The sequence below is a fragment of the Cyanistes caeruleus genome, chromosome 6 (genome assembly GCF_971803275.1).
Source record: "Cyanistes caeruleus chromosome 6, bCyaCae1.hap1.1, whole genome shotgun sequence".
NCBI classification, from domain to species: domain Eukaryota; kingdom Metazoa; phylum Chordata; class Aves; order Passeriformes; family Paridae; genus Cyanistes; species Cyanistes caeruleus.
Window position 1 is genome coordinate 41,743,998 of NC_141706.1, and position 21,876 is coordinate 41,765,873.

The 21,876-nt window shown below is 34.9% G+C and overlaps 1 protein-coding gene across 1 annotated transcript in view; it reads left to right on the top strand.

Annotated features, from left to right (window-relative positions):
- SCFD1 (sec1 family domain containing 1) overlaps nucleotides 1–21,876 on the top strand; it is a 48,528-nt gene that overhangs the window by 3,023 nt on the left and 23,629 nt on the right. Inside the window, exons 2-14 of the mRNA XM_086894793.1 lie at nucleotides 624–694; nucleotides 1,420–1,508; nucleotides 2,481–2,571; nucleotides 3,318–3,440; nucleotides 4,498–4,585; nucleotides 8,309–8,398; nucleotides 9,593–9,648; nucleotides 10,606–10,691; nucleotides 12,426–12,525; nucleotides 15,558–15,697; nucleotides 16,698–16,788; nucleotides 17,140–17,213; nucleotides 17,759–17,840. Coding sequence (XP_086750919.1) covers nucleotides 624–694; nucleotides 1,420–1,508; nucleotides 2,481–2,571; nucleotides 3,318–3,440; nucleotides 4,498–4,585; nucleotides 8,309–8,398; nucleotides 9,593–9,648; nucleotides 10,606–10,691; nucleotides 12,426–12,525; nucleotides 15,558–15,697; nucleotides 16,698–16,788; nucleotides 17,140–17,213; nucleotides 17,759–17,840 — 1,181 coding nt within the window. The remainder of the gene's footprint in view (nucleotides 1–623; nucleotides 695–1,419; nucleotides 1,509–2,480; nucleotides 2,572–3,317; nucleotides 3,441–4,497; nucleotides 4,586–8,308; nucleotides 8,399–9,592; nucleotides 9,649–10,605; nucleotides 10,692–12,425; nucleotides 12,526–15,557; nucleotides 15,698–16,697; nucleotides 16,789–17,139; nucleotides 17,214–17,758; nucleotides 17,841–21,876) is intronic.

The following is a 21,876-nucleotide window of genomic DNA, read 5'->3' on the forward strand; positions in this document are numbered from 1 at the left end:
TGAGCTATGCAGCATGTATCTCGAGAAAGGTGAAGTACTTCTGCTGCAAGATTAGAAGCAAAAATGTAAATAAGAAAAAGCATTGGATCTTTGCTAAATGGAGCTGGTTATTTAGTGGTGATAGACACAGATAGGGCTGAGGTAACCAGTGCTGCCTTTGCCTCAGTCTTCACCTACAAAAATCTTTCAAACTGTGTATTGATTTTAGTCAGGCATAGAGGTGTTTTTTGTTTGGTGTGTATAGTGTTGTCCCTGTGGGGTAGGAAAAGCAGACCAGGGAATGAAGCAAACTAGTTCCCACTGGACAGAATGCATCTTCAAGAAGATACTGGAATTATTATTAAGGCAAACCATATTAGAATATAGCCTGTATAGCTAAGGAGAGTTAATGTTTTAGAACTTGCCTCTACCTTTTGCTGTGTCCTCTGGAACCCATAAATTCTAGCAGATGTGAGCCACTTGTCAATCAAATCTACATAAAAATAATGAAAATGTGACTTGTTGCATTTATATTTTTTGATGGTTTTCCTTTCAAATTAAATGTATAATAAAATCCTGCTAAAGTCTTTAGTCCCCATTGTTGAAGTGTAGAGAGTAAAGTATTCTTTGGCTTTATTTTCCAGTGGCTTTGAAACGTATGCTGAACTTCAATGTTCCTCCTGTTAAAAACAGCACAGGAGAACCAGTATGGAAGGTAAGAACTTTTGGAACTGGAACAGGAGAATTTTAGAGTGTTCAGAAAAGTTCAGGTTTGCAGATTTTAACTAAATCAAGTTCATTTTTATGTTATTAACTTGTACAAAATATTTTTCATGTATTATATATTATTATAGAATTGAGTATCAGAGCTGCTGAAAAAATAGCACAGTCAGAAAGAAGCCCATACAAATTGAAGAGCTATTGATAGCTTGAAGAAGCTGAGCTTGGGCTACCTTTATTACCTTTAACATGTAACTTGTAGGTCATGAGGAGTTCTTGCTACTAAAAAGCATATATTCTGTCTCTTCATCTGTTGTCTTTTTTTCACTAATTCCTGATTTGCCTAAATTCACTAATTCTTCTGATTTGCCTGTTGTTTTCTTCCAAATACAGTCAGGAAAACTCTGCACATACAATAACAAATTTCTAACAGCAAACTCTTGTTTGACAAAAGACTTTCCAGGAGATGAAAGTGATGATTCTTTTTCCCCCTTTATCACTGAGTTTCTCTTTGGTTTTTATTTTATATTTTATTTATTTGTAAGTGCAAATGGAAGTCCATGACAAATTAATGATTTATTATAAATTGGTAGGTGTCTAGATGTTGACACACTTTTGAAGTTAGGGTAGTAGTTCCCTGAACCTGAATTCCTGTATCCACTGTATTCTATGGTGTCCACTTTTTACAGCACTTTGTAAGATGATGTGTATCTGTTTCAGGTTCTCATTTATGACAGATTTGGCCAAGATATCATCTCACCTTTGCTGTCAGTGAAAGAGCTGAGAGATATGGGGATCACTTTACATCTGTAAGTACTTTTAAAAAATCGGGAGTTTTTTCCTAGAAAGAACATTACTTAATATTCCCCAAAATAATGAGCAAATTAGTGAAAAATCATTGAACAATTAACTGCTAAAATAAAGATTATACAGTGACTTGTTCCTAAAATCAGATGGCATTATGCAGAATCAGGGAGTGGAGAGAGAGTTCCAAACGCTGTTCAGTAGGATTTCTTGCTCAAGACAGGAGGCCCTTGTTCAATAATAAAAATTATCCATTAGGTATTATTTTGAAATTTTTCTCTACAAATCCTTTTGCAATCATATCCATTAAAATTGTATTGGCACAAACTCTGTAATGGGACTGTGTATGTTCATCGCTTATCTTTTTACATATAGATTTTACTTGTCTACTGTCAAACATGAAATCTTTAGGTATTATTTTAAGAGTTTTCTCATTTCTTTTTCCCCAGATTACATTTACCTAGTCCACTGTCATTCCTTAGCTGTGGTAATAGTTATGAAGAAACTTTGAACATACATTTATTTTTTTACAAGTTTATTAACTTTTGCTAAGTGAAGGCTAGAACAAAAACAGTTTAACCTGCTGACACATTAGGAGAAACATGAGGAAAACATCTAAGCACCTTGTCTTCAAGCAGGAAAGGCAAGTTTAATAGAATGAAGTACAATGGTTTTTTACCATGTCAACAGTTCACATATGAACTTCATGGATGAGGTATTTTAGCTTCCTCTGAATGGATGTTTTTGAGCATTTGTAAAGCCTTTTCTCAGGCTTTGAATAAACTTTGAATACATCTATTAATACATTCAGCCAAAAATATACAAATACAATTTCTTTTCTTGCTAAAACTCTATCTAAATATAGAAAGAAATTGTAGGAAATTACATTTGTCTGTACAAATAAAGTTTCTTTAACTTATGATTTTATATGTATCAGAGAAAAAGCACACTAGAGATGTCTTTTTTCTTCCTGTCAGGCTTTTGCATTCAGACCGGGATGCTATTCCAGATGTTCCAGCTGTGTACTTTGTAATGCCAACAGAAGAAAATATTGACAGAATGTGCCAGGTAACTTGCATATGTAATGTTTCAAAAGAGCCCACTCAACAAGGTGTGTGAAGTAATCCTCCACTCCCCAGAATGTAACTAGCACATATTTGTCAGGAAAACATTACCTAAAATATTATTATGCAAAACTTCAATTTCCCAGCAAGCAGAAGGGTAAACATGCCTTCTGTGTTTCAGAGAGAGTTTGGGGAGCGAAAATACAGGAGGCAGTGGGTACAAATATTCCATATAACATTAGAATAACCTATTTTGATAAGGGTGGCTGAACACTGGAACAGATTGCCTGGAGAATTTGTGGAGTCTCCATCCTTGGAGAGGTTCAAAACCTGACTGGGCACAATCCTGAACCACCTGCACCATTTGATACTCCTTTGAGTGGGAAGACTGGATTAGGCTAACTCAATTTTTCACATTCCTGGGAATGAGATGGATGGAAGGTTGACATCTTTGCCAAAGGAGAAGAGCAAAGGGTATTTTTGGTCAGCAGAAAGGTGTGGAGTTGTAATTGCTGCCTTTTAGCTTAAGTGTCATTGCCTGGTTTTTTGCAGTTCTGTGTTAGGTTGTTTATATCTGGATATGTAATCAAAACACCGTTTGCAGAACTGTATGAACAGACAGCTAAGCACTTCTGAAGGTTTAGTTTTACTGTGGATAAGTGTAACATCACATAGTAAAAGTATGATTTCTTCTTTTAATTAGTCAAAAATGTATTAGTACTTATTCAGGAAATTTTTCTTTTCTTTTAGGATCTTCGAAACCAGCTTTATGAATCTTATTATTTAAACTTTATTTCTGCCATTTCAAGAAGTAAACTGGAAGATATTGCAAATGCTGCCATAGGTGCTAATGCAGTAACTCAGGTGGCTAAGGTAAGAAAGTCTCCCTGTCTCTAATATTAGCACCATTAAAAGTGTTACTGCATTCTTATTTTCAGGTGTATTGGGGAAAAAACAGAACCTACAGTAATCCTAGTAATGCAGCTTAGTACCATACTTCAGCTGTCAAAAGTCCCAAGTGCTGCAAGACTTTTGGGCTAAATGACAAGAGGAGAAGTACAGTGGTTTCAGAGGATTCCTGATGGCATCAGCTAAACGAGTGCTTTCAGGGCATATATATTTCAGTATTATCTCCAAAATACACATAAAGAGCAGTATGAGTGCAGTTCTCATTTGAAATAATATTTCATTTGTACACACTTTTACGAGGACTCTCCAATACCTTTATGATTTAAAGGCATGTGTTAGGGATTTACTTTTATTTTTGTTGAATGGCTGTATCAAAACCTGTAAAATATTAAGTAATATACTTAAATACATTCACTTTTTCTCACTCCTGTTACTACTACTGACATGAGAGAAAACCCATTGTGAAATAAAATGAACAGTACTAGTATTGTTTCAGCCTTTGGTCCTTTTGGTGTAGCACTGTAAACTAACTTTCTTAAATCTGTTTTTCAGTTATGATGTCTCATTAATAGTTTATGCTATAGAGAAGTTTAATTTTTTTTCCTGAATGTACAGGTGTGTTACAGAAGAGTTAAAATTCATGAGCTGTAATATCTTACTGTTCAGATATTGCCCTCTTTTCTCTCTTCTGCCTGAAAGCTCAGTGCTGATTATGTTCTAGTCCTTCATATTCGTAAAAAGTGAACCTATAATATTGAAATGTCCTCTGTATGTGTTTTTTCAGTGATACTTGGCTGCTAAAACTTTATCCACAGAAACAATTGGACAGTTCTGGCACTTTGCAGTGCTCTAATATTTTGTGTTAATCACTCAACCCTTACACAGGCTTTTTAATTCATAAATTATATCTTGCATTTTTTTTTTTAATAGATACTCTGTAAAATGTAGCAGTAAATCAGATATAGGGGTTTTTTTTACACTTTACTCTGGACTATTCTGACCATTATTCCTTGCTTTCTAGGTATTTGATCAATATCTTAATTTTATTACTTTAGAAGATGATATGTTTGTATTGTGTAACCAAAACAAAGAGCTTGTTTCATATCGTGGTAAGTAGAATTCATATAAAAATTATACCAGGATGTCTGAAGTTGAAATTTGCTTTTGAAGTTATAGCTAATAACCAGCAATTACTTCATTTTGCTTTGATCTGCTCAGAATTCAGGATAATCTGTTAGATATGTAAAATGATGAAAGAAGCCGTTCTTAGATGCTCATTTCAGCATCTTTTATTACATGGTGATTGTGATACTGAAAAATAAATATCTATTTTTAAATAACAAAGCAAAACTGTGGTATAAACATTTATGGATAGTAACACTTTTTATACAAAGAATAATATTGGAAAAATTACATATTGTTTTCACATGATAGATAGATAGATAGATAGATAGATAGATAGATAGATAGATAGATAGATAGATAGATAGATAGTCACTGTGGGTGGGAAAGGTCATTCTAGAATAAGCAGTACTGATGGCTTCTGCAAGCATGTGAGCCAAGTATGTCAGCTTGTTCATAAAGTTTCAGAGTTGCAAGTGAAGTCAGCCTCCTGGAACCCTTTTCTTTCTTTTTCTTGAGACTTCTGTTCAGCTTGGTTTGGAACCTAGCAAAGCAAGTGTTTGCCTTAGGTCAGATACCTTGGTGCTATGGCAGCTCAAGTCAACATACATACTAGTTGTCATAATTGTCCACATGATTTTCCTTCCTCCATCGTGCTCATTCTATGTATGCCTCTGACCCATTCAATGTGCTAAATGTTCAGAGAACTACCACTCCACCATCCTGCTCCTTACTCTGGATGTTACAGGGTATGTTGTCTGGCTGCTTCTGCTGTAGTTTCACTCTTCATCTCTTTTTACATCAGAACCAATAATTTCAGAGCTTCAGGGTATGTTTAATTGACTTATTCCTTAGAAAATACCAACTCATTTGTGTGATGTACAAATGCAGTGTAAGGGAAGAAGCAGAAGACAAGATAATCCTCTTTTTGCAGCAGCTTATCATTACTTTAGTGTAGTTGCAATGTCACACAGCTAATTCCTGGTGCATAGAATACTCCCTTGTAACCAGATAGAGATGAGAAGTCTCTGTATGTCTAATATTTAGCAGTGAGATTTTTCTCCTCTTTTGTCCAATATCTGAAGTCAGTACCTTTCTTTAAAACTGGATCCATAATAATTGAGTTGTGTCTCACACTGGGGATTGATTCCATTGGCAGAATGAAGGCCATTTTTGTTTGAAAAGCAGATTTTATTTTTTTTCACAAGAACCTGATGTTGAAGTTTCAATAATAATTGTTTTGTGATGCGTTCCTATGTATATAAAGATACTTAATTTACTGTCATAAGATTTCTTATGCTGACAAGGAATTAGAATTAAAATAACTGAAAATGTTTTGCACCCATCAGTTTATTTTCCTGTCTTGGGCCGCTGAAATTTGCCAACATGTTTAAACCAATGTAGAAATGGGTTGTTACCAAAAGCTCATCAAGCAGCAATCTGATCTCCCACAGAGAGTGATGAGTTTTCCATTAGAGCTCAGTAGCTGATCTGTCTCATTCTTTGAGTTCTAGATCTGACACAGACAGGCAGTAGGAATGCAGAGGTGAGGAAGAAGTGGGTTTTTTGCCTTTGGAGAGTAACCCTAGCAAGAGACTGCCAGTTTCATAATCTATAAAAGTCAGTGTAAATCTGAGGGTACTTAAAGATGGCTGCTATTTTTGCAGCTGCACCACTGTGTGTAACCACAAATGTATCTGAAGGGGTGAACTAAGAACAAATAAAACAAAACAGGCTACTTTTCAGTTTCCTGATTCCTTGGCTGTATGACGGCTTTTACAGAGAGGTAATGTCAGGACAAATAAGCAACATAAAATCCTTCAATTATGTGAAGGACTTTCATAGACAGAAAGAACACCATACATTCTCTCTGTTTAGTAATGGGCAGGAAGTGATGAGTTAAATGCAACAAGAAAGTTTCTGATCAGACATTAGGAGCACTTTATAATTTGAAAAATAGAATATAAAAATATTAGATTACCTGTAAACATTATGGTATTTTTTTGACTGGGAAGCTCTTTGAATTGGTTTAGATACAGAAATTACATGGGTTTAACTCATCTTAAAGGAGGACCAACTAGTTAATGGCTCAGGCTCCCTCTGATTCTGGTTTTCTAAGAATGTGTAGAAGGAAGAGTAAATGAGCAATATTGGTATAAAGTTGATATTTGAGACATCCTGTTTCATGCTATTTGAGTGCTTCTTTACCATTCTTTACTATTTTGTTGAATTTTGTAGTACAACAGGACCATGTAGGAGTTGTATGCTTACTTTTCTGTAATAGATGCATTCCCTGTAAGTTTGTTAGAATGGAGAGAGAAACTTAGAGAAAACATGGTAGAACATTTTACCAAAAGATTCTTAATGAAGTTTCTCAAAGGGTGATCTAAGGAACAGTAATATTAAGTATCTGTGTTGGTTGCTATAGTACAAGAAAAGGAATGTGCTCGTAAAATGTGCATGGTAGACAAAGTTAGAGGGCAGTGACCATATGCAGATTACTGAAACATCAGAAATGAGTGCTTTAAACATAATAAGAGGATGGGAAATAAATTTTAAAATTGGAAAAGGCAAAAGAGTAAAAATGAGGGTTTTTTCCCCCCTGTAAACTGGGAGACCATTAGTTGGAGATAACTACAGAATGCTAACCTCAGTGAATTTCAAAGCTTTGTCATTATAGAAAAATAAAGATATTGGGAATGGTCTGCTTTTCTTGATGTTGATATTTCAGAAACTTGAAACTTGTATTGCTGCTGGTAGCCTAGTCAAAACTTTGGCTTACTGAGTAGAGTTGCTGAGATACAATCCATGCCTCAAAGTTGTTACAGGAGAAAAGCTGGGGGAGAAAAACCACCTTTAAAGGTGGAGAATGGGTATGTCTGTCCCTGCATAAAGTTAGGATGCAAAGCTCATTAATGTTTAGAGCTTTGAAATTCATGTTTGAAGAAAGAGGATAAGACAGGTAATTATGTGAGAAATTTTTAAAGGTAAAGTAAAACAAACAAGGATAGGATTTATGGCATGAATCCTGAGATAGTGCTTGACTTGAGATCTGTGATAAGATTTGATTTGATGTTTCCTGTTGGCTATTATATTCTTGTCAGGGTTAGTTACTTAAGAAAAATGTTGCCGCATGTCCCCTGTTCTGACCTAAATATGGGAGGGAAATCTCTCTTATCTGTGAAGTAAAATGTTTTATAACTTGGGAATTGCCCCTAATTTAGAGACTCATGGTAAATTTTTGATAAAAAAGAAGGAATCTCCATACAAGAGATGGGGTTTATAAATTTTAAATATCAGTAACTGCATACTGTAGCTAATTATTTTACACAGGTAATTTTTGAGGATTTTCTTCCGGAAAAATATTTGCCAAGTGGATGGCCATTTCTCTTGTATAACATGATTCTTAGTAGGTTTTTGTTAATGCAATACTAACACAATCCAAAAGCTACATGTGCAGTGAGAGAGATTTGGAAATGATTGTGTAGTGTTTTACCTTACACAGTAAACAAGTTCTGCAAATTTTTTTTCTCAGAAAAAAAAGGGATGGAAACTAATAGATGTGCAATGAGGGGCATTTCAGGATGTAATCTATTCTGCAACAAAAGATGTTGACTATTAACAGCCATCACATATGACGAGGATTGCTTTCTCACTATTAAAGTGGCATGAACTTATTTAACCCTATTCTTTTTTCCACACTGTTTTAGCCATTAACCGACCAGATATAACAGACACAGAAATGGAAACTATAATGGACACTATTGTTGATAGTCTCTTCTGTTTTTTTGTTACACTTGGTAAGTTTCCAAATTCTAGCATATTTTCCATGCTCAGTGAGATAACTAGAAGTGTAGTGATTTCATATGGAAAATTAAAAGCAGAATTAGATCTGTGACCAAAATCTCAGTAATTCACAGGGTGGGATAATGGTCTTGCTCAGATTCTTTATATCACTGCAAAGTACAATAAAGGCTGTCCTTCATGGGAGTTGAGTCTTAGTTTTCAGTATCAATGGGAGAAGAATACTGAAATGCAAAGGTTTGGACTCACTGTTGTAACAAAATCCTAGTTTGCAGTGAAGATAATAGTGCTTTGAGTTTGGATTTGTCATTCTCAAAAAAAAAACCCCAATCCCCTAAACCCCGCAGAATTAGAAGAAAAAAACTCACACAGACCCTGCAAAGTTAGGAAGCCTAACTTTCATAACTTTAACCCTAAAGTTAGGAAGATATAATAGGAAGATATATTAAGTTTATTTATTTTATTTGTGAGTTTCCTTGATGCTTAGCTGATATGTTTCACAGCGATTACATTTAATTTAGGTAGTAAGTGAAATTGGTCCATCTCAGATAGCTTTCCTACAAGGAGAACTTGGGATTGCTATGGGCCAGTCTGTTCAAGAGAGATTCCCTTGGACCTATTCAGTTCTTATAAGTGTTTGTGTGATACAAATTAATGTATTTTCCTCAGTCACTTAAAATCTGTGGTTTCGGAATTTTCATATTTGTATAGATAAGTGAGAAACAATAGCTAAATATTTTGGAACCTGAAAGCCAGTGGAAAATTTGCTTTTAAAAACAACATTACCACAGATAGACCTGGACATGAGGACTATCATGAGCAATGAGTTGTAACATATACATTGTGGTGGTATAATACTTATTGTTGTGTTCAAAGGACTTCCAACCTTTTGAAAATAACTTCCGATGCATCTGTATGAGATAGTTTGTCCCCTCCAACAGTACTTTAGCTTTCTTTCTAGTATACACTCTATTTCTTATAAATTGTTGTATGGGATATTCACTTACTTCTGTAAAACTTTAATATTTCTATATAGTATTTTTTTTTTCATAGATAAAGAGTGCAAGAGAAAAGTTTAATGTAAGTTTGTATTTAATCTCAGAGCATTAGTAAAAGTTGTTTATGAAAAGTAATGTAATATAGAATCTGAAAATGATAATGCACATAGAAGTCAATGTGTCTTTTATCAGGCGCTATACCTATAATCAGATGCTCAAGAGGAACTGCAGCTGAAATGGTGGCAGTGGTAAGAACTGTTTTTCTAAGCATCTATCATTGCTTTACAACTTTCCAAACATCACTTTTGCTTTTCTCGGTACTAGGTAGAGATCTTGTCATTGTATCCTTTTCGTTATGAAAGAAATTAAACTGGAAAAAAGATACATACATTTTCCTTTCTGATTTCAGTTCCACAGAACTTCTGTAGAAACTGTAATGCTAGGGAATCAGATAATGAGAAACTTAAACATAAATAACTATTCCTAATCTAGAGTTTATCAAGATCTTCTAATAGGCATTATAATTAGTTTAAAAAGTGGCTGTCAGGCCTGTGTTCCTCTGTGTGTATCAGTAAGAAATTTTTACCTATCTTACTGGGAAACCCTGTTAAGTACAAGATACTTTTAATATAGCAAATTAAACTGACATTGAACTTGATCATCTAATAGGGATGAAATGACCAAACTAAATCACAATTAGTCTCTACAGACCTGTTTTCATTAGGAGTCACTGTGGTTCATTTCTTCCATCTTCATCACATCTTCTTTGTCAGTGAAATGATAATACTGATTAAACCTAAGCATGCAGTGTGCATGCACTCATATTGAGTATAATCTCACTTTTATGAAACAATTGTTGTGGCAATGTCTGATAGCCCAATTTGCTGCTTCTGCTGTGGTTCCCTCTTGATGCTTCCTACTGGTATTTTCTACTTGCATGTTTAGGGAAAGGGTGCTAATTATATGGGAGATTAGTAGACATTAAGGAAACATCTTCAGTGTGGTCCTGGACATAGATATAAAAGCTGCAGGGACAAAATAGATAAAGATTTCTTTCTTTCCCATGTGCACCAGACCTAGTCTTCCTGCATTTAAGACATCTATAAACTACAAAAAAGGCACAATGAATCTTTTAATGTTGATTGTGTAAAGAGGTTAGGTAGCCATTGGTTTGTTAAAAGTGGTTTTGTTTCTCCCCTCCTCAGAAATTGGATAAGAAGCTCAGAGAGAATCTGAGAGATGCCAGAAACAGTCTTTTTACAGGTGACACTCTTGGAGCTGGCCAGTTCAGGTATTGTGTTAGTAATTTTATTTTTCTTATTTCAGTTGTCTGGATAAGTCACCACTGTACTGAAAACAGTATTTACAAGAATTTGGTTTGAATTCTATATTGAAAGAATTTACATACTTTCAAGGGAGTTTTCCAATCCCACAGCATAACCCATTTATTTAATGTACATACATTAGTAATCTATGGTCCTAGGACAGTAAGTCAGAAGTTATGTTACAAACCAATTAATTTTGTTCAACCTCTAAACCCAGCAAGAGCCAAACGTCTGCAAATACACTCTGTTAACAGGGCTATGAAATGTAGTTGGATGTCTCAACATAGCTCTGAGCAGCTCTTAGTCCTTTAAAAGAAAGACATATTCTTGCTTTAATTTAACCAGTTTAATTATATCAAAAGCCAGTGTTTCTCAGCTGATCCCTATCTTGACTAGAGGAGAACTGCTTGAGGACTACTGCCTGGATAATCAGGGTCTGTTAAATCATGACCATTTGAATCTTTTGTGGATGCCTGTGAGCATCTGATAATGTGTTCTCAGTGGCATCCCTGTATACTGTTGCCTCCAGGTAGCTGAATACTCCACAGGCTGCCTTAGGAAGGTGTGTGATGAGACTTTATACTGTACATGAAAAGGAGGAGATGTATTGGCAAGATTGTAGCTGAGGGAAACTTATCATCTGCTCACTGGGTATAAAACAGTCACCCTACTTTTATCTCAAATTAAAATCAGAGCTTGGATAAAAGGCACAAAAACATCAAAGCTGGCAAAAGGAATGAGGTTGAAAGGAGAGCAGAACAGTTGTGAAATTCCAGTTTCTTCATTTTCATGGGAACTGAATTGTAGCACTGCTTTTCCTTCAGAGGTGTGGCTTGTTTTTCTGATAGTGTAGCTCATTGCCCTCAGAACTAAAGTGCACAGTAAAGGAAACATAGGAAACTTTAACTAGTTGAATGGCTTCAGATCTGTAGTTTGGTTTTCCAGAATCAGGTGACTAACACTCTTGAGACTATATATTTAAATGAGTATATTTTCTGCAGGGAAATCCAGAGCATGGAATTTTAATGCTTTTACTCTGTTCAAATGCACTTTAACTGCATATTGTAGGAATAATGTGCTTAAGAGAAATGGTTGTTATAATGTTGTCAGCTCACAATCTTCCTATCTTCACTATAAATTTTTCATGTAGCCGTAGCCCAAGACCTATAGGCATGAATGTGTTTTTTACCACAAAATTGAGTATTGATGGAATTACCACAGTGCATGTCAGAAGTTCATAATTTATTTTTGTATGGACTTTATATACAAGTAAAGAGAAAAATTAAATTAGAAACCCTTGGAAGTGAGATTTTATATTTGAGGATCGTAATGAAGATTAAGGTCAAATATTACCCATTGAAAGCTTTCTGGAACTCAAATGTGTATCCACTCAAAGATATATTAGTTAATACCTAAAAAGTTAGTTGATATTCAGTGTTTCGACTTCTGCTCAATATTTATATATTGATAATTTCACTTAGTACAAAATAAAATAATCTTTTTATCATTACTAAGATTTGATTCACAGAATTTATCATCATGATCAGCCCCAGTTATTTCAGGAAGGCTGGAGGAGCTCAGCAGTAGGCAGTTTTGTTTATCTTGAAATATGATATAGAAGATGGCTGATATCTCTCAGGATGTTACTGGGGTGCTTTAACCATTTTTAAAGAAGTACTAACACAGTGTCATCTTTTCAGCTTCCAAAGGCCCTTATTAGTCCTTGTTGACAGAAACATAGATTTAGCAACTCCTCTACATCATACTTGGACATACCAAGCTTTAGTGCATGATGTTCTGGTAAGGATAATTCCGATTTTGTTACCAAAACTATTTATTCACTCAGTTTCTTGTTAAAACTTATTACCAGATTCTCTTTTAATCCAAAATCTGTTATGTCTGTTTTACTTGGAAGTTGCTTTAGTAAAGAACAACTTGGAAGAGTTTCTCTAGAAGGTTTATTTAGTAATAATTTCCAAAATATTTTAAAAGTTGAAATGTTGTTATCATCAAAAGATCACTGTTTCAGAAATCCTGGGTTTAATTCAGTAGCTCATGATCTGTATGTTATGTAATACCCAAACTCCATTAAGTACAACTCAATTTTGAAAAAGAAATGCTTTTAATGGTGTTTTTAAACCAGTTTTGGTTTTAGTTTGAACTTCTAAAAATTCTTTTTCCTGTTTTTCTCCACAAGGTGGTGTAGGTGTTCAGTGCAGAGTGGTATGCAGTCCTACTGTAAAGAATCTAAAATAGATTTTAAGAAAAATTCTTTGGAAATTTAGATAGCCTTAAGCTGCCTTTCTTTCCTCAAGTTTATTTTATAAAACCAGTAGTAGAAATGTACTTGAATGATATCTCATTCTTTTTACCTCAGATTTGTGTATTTTGTGTATAGGTGTTGAGTAAATAATTTTTAAAAAAGAGTAGAATAATTAGTATCTGGAGACTTTTTATATGCTGAGAATTATTTGTAAAAATTATTTCAGTATCTAGCTTTGAGAATTATTTTGGGTTGATTATTGTGACTATTAGAAGCATACATGAAATATGCACATGCACATATGTGTTGATACGTAAAGTTGATGGTGAACTGTATAGTCCTACGTAGTGTCCAGAAACTTGTGTTGCTACCATGAAAATATTTCAGCACTACTGGAATGTTTTAAGGTACTTGTAAATTTTATTTTATGTAATTAATTTGTTATCCCAAACCTCTTTAATTTAAGAGGTTTCTTTCCTCTTTAATTTAAGAGTGCTTTCTGTAAATAACAGTTTTTGGCCTAGTTTCTTTAGGAAAGGTGTATCTGAAAAAAACACAGTTTGCACTGAGTTTTCTCCAGTAAGTGTTGAACTGGAGACTCACAGGTAGAAGTAGTGAATTTCTACAGATTTCTTCTTGAAATAGTGTTGGGTGGCCTCAGGTGTGAGTTGAGATAGGACTCCAGTTCATCAGGATGCAGAGTGATCAAAGGTGTACGGGAAGCTGAGAGCAACTAGTGCTATGAATGTGATGGGGTATTGGAATAACACTAGAAGACTTACTCAAAGATCATTGGATCTCTACTGCATCAGGCTTCTGTAGTTTCTCTGGACCAACTTGTTAAATGTTGAGTCTTTAAAGTACACAGCATTAGGAATTTTTTTAGTGAAATTGTAACCAAGGGGTCTGTGGTTCCATGACAAGGGCAAAAGTTTAATTTCAAAACTAATCAAGTTACCTTAGAGGCAAGTCTGCCAAACTCTTCATGTACTGAGCATAACATTTCATGAAATAACTGCAGTAGTTTTTTAAGAGGCCATAAATTGTAACCATGAGTGTTACCAAGATGTTGGTTATGTGAACTATACTTTCAAACAAACTGGGTTTTGTTTAAGGTCTCAGTTATCAAAGTCCAGGAATGCTATACAGTGTTGAACTACCCAGTTGAGTACTGCATCCATTGAGATTGTAACCATGCTGTTTCTACACATAAACATGCTTGCATGAATAGATTCCTATTTCTGAATAAAAAAAACCTTTCATCAGTGCATACAATAAAATGGGAGGCATGGTTAGAAAGCCTTGTAAGGACAAAATGGGGAGTTGAAAGGAAGAACACAAATCAATAAGAATTGTTTTAGAAAAACTTGTAAATGCTAAAGCTAACTTGAAAATGCAGGTCACTGCTGAGTTAAAATGATCCAAAACATAGATCTCCATTAAAAATTACAGCTAAATTTGCAATCAAAATAATTCTTTGCAAGTTTTTATCAAATAGGTGTACTTGAAAAATGCTATTTTTTTGCCGAAACCTTAAACACCTCTTGTAAGATGAGGTTTGCACTCATCAACTGCATGTGTTTCTATTGAGTTAACTTGGTTTTGTTTCTATTCGAGCATGAATAATTTGTAGTATTTAAGTCCCTGCCAAAGGATAACTAGAAACATTTTAAAACTTTATTTGACAGTTTCACTCACAGTGATCCCTATCTATATGCTTTGATGAAAATCAAAAAGTGATGTTTTATTTCTGGAAAAAATATCTATTCTAAGAGGTTCATAACAGTTTCTGTGTAGTTGAAGATTTCACTCTATTTGTCAAGCAAAGAGGACCTCAGAAGTATTAAATGTTCTTGATAAGGGCTAGGACAAAGTCAAGAAGTGGAATACTTGTTAATACTTTTTGTTGAAAACCAGAGAGAATAGTTAAGCTGAAGAAAATACAGGGCAGTCTTTCGCAGTGGGGTAAAGAACTAGAAGACCCACAGGGAGCAGTGTGGTGACATGAGCATAGTTGTGTCCTCTAGCAAAGCATTTTATGTTCATTCATCTGTGGAAGAAGAAAAACTATATGGAAAAATAGCAGCTTTGTTGCAAAGTTTTGTTTTATCATGCATTCACTATTTTACTAGTGCTCAAAAAATTAGGGAAAGAGCTGTGAAGTTGTGGCTAAATAGTTCTCAGAGAGAATAATCCTGTTGCTGATATCAACTTCTTGGCAGCTTTGATACATATGTTGTAGTTATGTAAGTAAGCAGCCTTAGAAACACTTTGTCTGCAACATAGAAACTTCTACTTCAAAGTTTTGGAGAGTTGTTAGAGCACAGTCTTTGCTAAATAACTTACTTTACTATGCAGAAAACAATGTTCAAAGTTCAGTGTCAGAAGAGTGTTGTTATTATCTAGTTAACTAGTAAACTGTTTTCTGCCTACTTATGAAGTGCTAATAAATAGCAGTGTTCATATTTTTTTAGAAAGTAATCTAGAAGATACTTTGTTGATTATGTTCTTTATGTTGAATAAAGAATTAAACTGTCAAATATTTACATAAAATTCCTCTTTATTTTAGGATTTCCATTTGAATAGAGTTAACTTGGAAGAATCAGCAGGAACAGAGAATACTCCAGCAGGTGCTAGACCTAAGAAAAAAAATAAGAAGTCCTATGATTTAACTATATCTGATAAATTCTGGCAAAAGCATAAGGGCAGGTAAGCCATAAAGGTATATAAATTCTAAGTATTCTTCATATATAGTAGTTTTGTTTTTAAGCTTATTTGAAAATACTTTCTAGCTTGGGTTTGTTGGTTTTTTTAAGTTGTATTGGGTCTGGCTGAGATGAAGTTTATGTTCCCCACAGCAGCCCTCACAGTGCTGTGCTTTGCACTGGTAGCTAGAAAGGTGTTGATAACACACCAGTGTTCTGGCTGCTGCTGGGCAGTGCTCCGACAACATCAGTTCTGTCTCCCCAGAATTCACCCTCACCAGCAGGCTGAGGGTGGGCAAAATCTTGGGAGGGGGCATAGCCAGGACAGCTGACCCAAACTGACCAAAGAGATACTCCACACCTTTCTGTACCATTTCATTCCATACCACTGTTCAGCAATAAAAACTAAGAGAAAGTAGGAGAAGGGTGCAGCATTCCATGGTTTGGTTTTTTTAAAATGTTTTTCTTCTGGAGCAACCACTCTGCCTACTGAAGCCCTGCTTCCTGGGAAATGGCAAGACATCGCCTGCTGGTGGGAAGCAGAGAATAAAACCTGTTGTTTTCCTTTGCTTTCACACAAAAGCTTTCCTTTTTTCAATTGCCTGTATCTTTACCCATGACTTTGGGGGTTTTCTACCTTGCTTTCTCCCCACCCAGTCTTGCTGAGGAGAGAAGTGATAGAGTCACTTGGTGAACACCTGGCATCCAACCAGGATCCATCCAACATAAGGAATGATCATTGCCAGTATTCATTGTCCATGATATTTGTCTGTCAGCTATTTGTTACAAAGCTCAAAATTGTTCTTACTAAAATTATATAAAATTATTGAAAGCAGTGGATATATCTTAGAAAGTTTAAGTAAACCTACAGGAAGATGTTATTTTCAGTGATTTGATTCTGCTGCATGATTTGTGTATTGTTATTTCCAAAAATGTTTTTATTGTCTGGTTCTGGTATTTCAGTTTGTTGATTTAACTGAGGTTAATGCAGACTATTGCATTAGTCCTTTTCCAGAGGTGGCTGAGTCTGTTCAACAAGAACTGGAATCTTACAGAGCCCAAGAAGATGAAGTCAAAAGACTTAAAAGTATCATGGTAAGTTTTATCACCTCTATGTGTTTTTACATAAAGCATAATAGGGCTTGTAGAGATGCCTAGCCCACCCTGTCATCCCACAGACAAAAATTTTCAGTGTATGCTGAATTTTAGGCATGATACAGTCTTAAAAGTAACACTGGAAGTACCATATTTCATAAGAAGCTTCAATTTCTTGTTCTTTGGTGTTACAATTATATAACTTCCATACTAACTGAAAAACACAATCCAGACATTAATATCATTATGAGAAAATAAGTTCTAAATGTACTGACTTTATCTGCGTGTATGATACTTGTATTTCTTATGACTGTTTTTATTCCTCTTTTCGAACCTTTCCTCAAAACCCAGGGCATTGAAGGGGAGGATGAAGGAGCAATAAGTATGCTTTCAGATAATACAGCTAAGCTAACTTCAGCTGTCAGGTAAGTAGTCAATAATGCATTATTTTTTAATTATCTGTGAATCATTTCTAATTTCTTCTGTTATTGTACTGTCAGTATTCTTTGAAATAAATACCTTTAAATGTAGGCTGTTCAGCTTTATAATATAGTTTAAATGCTTTATAGTTCTGATAAAGTTAAATGCAGTGTCCTAAAACAGTGCTTGCATATGTAACTTCCACAAAGTGCTTGACTTTGGAGTGTTTTCTCAGCAAAGACAAGTAATCTAAGTGCATCATAAATTTTCTTGCACTGTTCCACCAAAATCCCCAACCTCTGCATTCTTTCATTAAAAAAACTAGTGAAATCCTCTTCTTCAGGTATGGTTATAAGAATCATTACATCTATATGCTGTCATTTTTTATTTCCAACCCTATTCTGTAATTTTAGATTTTAAGACCCTTTAAAGGTCCTTTCCAACCCAGACTGTTCTATAATTCCATAAATGTTTTAATACCTACTGTGTACAGTACACAATTCAACTAACAGTGCAAATCAGCAGGTTAGTTTGTATTTAATCTCTTCAGCTCTCTTCCAGAACTTCTGGAAAAGAAGAGGCTCATTGATCTTCATACAAATGTTGCAACAGCCGTTTTGGAGCACATAAAGGTACAATTGCTCTCTAACTTGAGTTTTTTGCCAGTAGTACTCTTTAACTGAAGGAATATATTTGAGGCAGTGAAGATATGAAAGTGAGCCTTCTCAATGGTGCTACTTTTTCAGAATTCGCTCTTTAGCATTTCTTGGTGTTGAAGGGTGAAAAATAATGAATTTTGAGTGTCTCTGCAAGGAAAGCAAAGAACACCAGTTTTTTTCTTACCAGAATTTACTAGTATATTCTCATTTTTCTTAATGGTGGTCACAACTGTTATTGTGCGTTGAAGTCTTTCAAAAAATAAGTCTATGATGGGAGTGTTTCTTTTATTTTAGAGATGTGTCATGGCAATTCATTACTTCAGTCTAAGCAATCTTCTGTTCTGTATGTGTTTGTCAGAAGGGCACTGTTGACTGCTCACCAACAAAACTCATACCCAGAGATGTGGCAATAATGGTGCAGGTTACTGAAGTGGGCTTTCCACCAGGGTCTGTGTTAGATGTCTTGTGCATAATTTAAGAACTTCACAAGGGGGTTTGTCTTTTCTCTTTTAAGTCTGCTGCTTTTGTCAGAGACCTTGCAGAGGGATTGGTGCCAAGTGAAGGCCCTGGTTACTGCTAGGATAACTTGGAAAATGGATTTGTTTTCATAGTGGGAAAACAGAAATTGTAGATGAGGCTTTCAGAAACCCTGAAATTCTTTTCAGTTTTGGAAAGTGCTTCAAGCTGTCTCGCTGAAAATCAATAATTAGAGTTTTACCCCAAGCTACTTAAAATTCATGGAAGGCCATGTGTTTTGAAGCTAGCTTTAACATTTGTAAAGAATGGAAGATCTGTCCTCATTTATTATTGTTACTGAATTTCTTTGAAGTTCTCTTCAAAGAGACAAAGGATTAATTCTTAATTTTAATTTCATTAATTAAATGAATAAATTAATTTTATGTATTTATAAGTTGGAGAAGGGGTGATGAGTGTCTCTCTGTGATTTACTTTTTCATTACTTTAGGGTGCTAATATATGGGCTTTCACACTATTAGATATGTCAATTTTCATATCTGACAATTTAAAAGCAGTACTTTTAATACCACTGGAAAAAAAATGAAGTCAACAGTATTGATATTTTGATGCCTTGTCTATAAATTCCCTTTTCTAAGAAAGATACTGGTGTGATAATGCCAGGCCTAGACCAGTAGTGTTCTTTATATGGTTTCTTGGTGGGAAAACAAGTTTCAGAGCAAGATGTAGAATGGCAATAACATCAGTTTGGCTTTCCAGTACCCTGTTGGCAATTAGCTGGAGTCAGATGCATTAGATGATAGCAACACACTTGATTACCTAGAGGTGGAAGGAGTTGCCTTGTCTGGGTGCCCAACCAGCCCTTGACTTGCTGCCCTGATAGGGAGCCTGCTGTTAGGGAGTGCCCTAGGAGTGGTGGTCCGTTCCTCCATGATTCTTAATTCTGGTCCTGCAAAGTTTGCAGGCTCTTTACCTTCTTATTGTATCAATGTCAAAGAAAATTGTGAGACAAATGGCCATGCAGTTTCTTCAGTATATTGATATGTACATCTCCATCATCTTTTCTTTTGATTTAGAAAACATCAGTTCATCTCCAGATACTTGGGAAATTGTCTTAAACTAATGCAGACAGACATGTTTTTTCTACTGAAATTTGCATATGGTAAAACCTTTTAACTGAATCACTGTAAAGTTTATCTCAACTGCTTTCTCCTGACCATTTTGTCCTCTCTTTTCACCTCCAGTGTTAGAAACTACGTATCTTTCAGTCTTGATCTGTGGAATTTTAGTATGCAGGATGTTATGCTACCTAATGAATTTCTTAAAAATACTCTCAAAAAGGGCAGTGTCTCATCCAGTACTTTTAAAAGAAATTCTGATGAGACCTTGACTTTGTGGTTAATAGGTTTTATATACAGTTAAATAATGAAACCAGATTAGGATAAGACAGAAGTTTTTTTGAAAGTGCTGAGGTCAGGAGGAGCTAGTGAGGCACCATGCTCTTCTTCAGGTTGCTATATTTTCACTTCTAAAATAATCAGGGAGTGCATTCATACTTTAAAATAGACTATTTGCATTATCCATTGTGGGGTTTTACTATATTAATTATTTGAGCCTTTTTCTTCACTGCATATATAAGGATCTATGCAAAGAATGCAACAAAACCTGCTTTAGATATACTAAGTGAATACAATTTTTCTTGTCATGTTTTAATGTTCAATTTACAGCTGCTTTCTACATTCTCTTGGATCATTTTCTAAGACACAGCAAGAGGAAAGCAGAAATTAATCACATACTTACAGGTCTTGGCAGATTTTTGGCTTAAGTTTTTAGTGAAATAATGGAAAGTATGCATCACTTTTTCATGAAGCAAACCATCAAGTATTTATGGTCAGTGCTTAGAACAAATGCATCCTTGTTTTGCATTTATTGTTTTTTCCTCTGCTGAACCTGATGACTGAAGGTCTGGACCCAACAGAGAACAGATTTAGGGCTAGACTTGCCTATGTAACTGCTTTGAAATTTCAAGTAATGCTTATCTTTGCATCTCACTCTGATATGAATAGAAATACTGATGTATGTTAAATCATGAATATAAAAAGATACATACATATACTCTTCTAAAATGACGGTTGGGGATAGATTAGATAACCTCTTGCTAGAATTCTACAGATGTGAATTTAAGTGGCAGATTTTTATATGAATTGTTGTCTGTCTTAAATTACTTGTATTTGTTTGGTTTAGGGGTTTTTTAAATTCCTATATAGTTTTATTATGTATCTCTACTTTTGCTTGATCTCAAGATCTGGTACTTTGAATGATCTCTTAATCGGGAATCCCTTAATTGGGATTGACAATAGCCTTTCAAATTTTCAAATTCATATTTTAAATATGAATATTTAATTTAAATTCAAATTCCTCTATTTTAAGTACTCTGTTTTAAATAAGCTTACATTTTTGTCTTACACCATGGGAAATGGTATGTGTTTGTGAAATATGTATGTCACAATGGCCCAGGCTGTTTTTCTGTAGTTCAGAAGTGATAATTCAGTAGCCTTCTAGCAAAACAGATTTTTCTGAGTTCAGTTACAGTGACCTTCCTATCATCATTCTGTGCAGTTCAGTGGAAAGGAATTAGCTGTGACTGCCACTTCCAGCTTTCTTCCAGAGTTTCTCTTCCTCTTGATAGCAGCACACTATTAACTAGCTGACCAGCCTCCTTCATTCTGGATGCAGTTACTTCTGGTTGCTTTCTGTCAGCATCTTTGAAAAAGACCTCAGATAGTTTCTTAGAAAATGTCTTCTCTCTTCTGCATGTTCTCTCTGTCTAAAATTAAGAACTTTTGTAGTGTAAAGAGGACCGGAGATCTTCCAGCAAGTCTTTACAAAAATTTCTCTCAAAGAGATTTTAATGGGTCCTGCTTCCACTTACTTGCTTTAAAAAGAAGGAATTTTGTGTTCATTTTGGAATACAGTGCTCAAGCAGACTTTCCCATGCACTTTAGTGATTTTCCCTAAAATAAGTTTTGGCTTACAAACAGCCTATTTCTAAAGATGATAAGTCGAAAGCTTTCACAAATATATTTTTTTTTAAAAAAGCAAGCTGAAGTGTGGCACTTTAACTGCAGTATAGAATCCCGTTTCTGAAAAGGCAGCCAGAAAGGTCTTTTGACTGAGATTGGTGTGGAACAAGATGTCATTGTAAAAAGTCTAGAGCAGGAGGCATAAAAGGAATAACTATTTTTTATCATTATTGATTTTCTTCACATTGCTTGCCATTTTGGCACCCATAAGAACCTATTCTTTGCTGTTTTGTTTTTTTTTATTGAATCTACAGGATTGTTTAGCTCCTATTCCCCAGCTTTTCCTCTTGGCATGTCTGAGTTTGCCATTGAGTGAGCAAAATTGCACTTATTTAAGTTAAATGGGACATCTGCTTCTTATCAGCACCTCTTAGACAAGTTGGCTCTTCAAGAAGTAACTGTCTCATTGATGTGGCATATCTGGGATATCTGTCAAAAGGTAACTAGTAGTG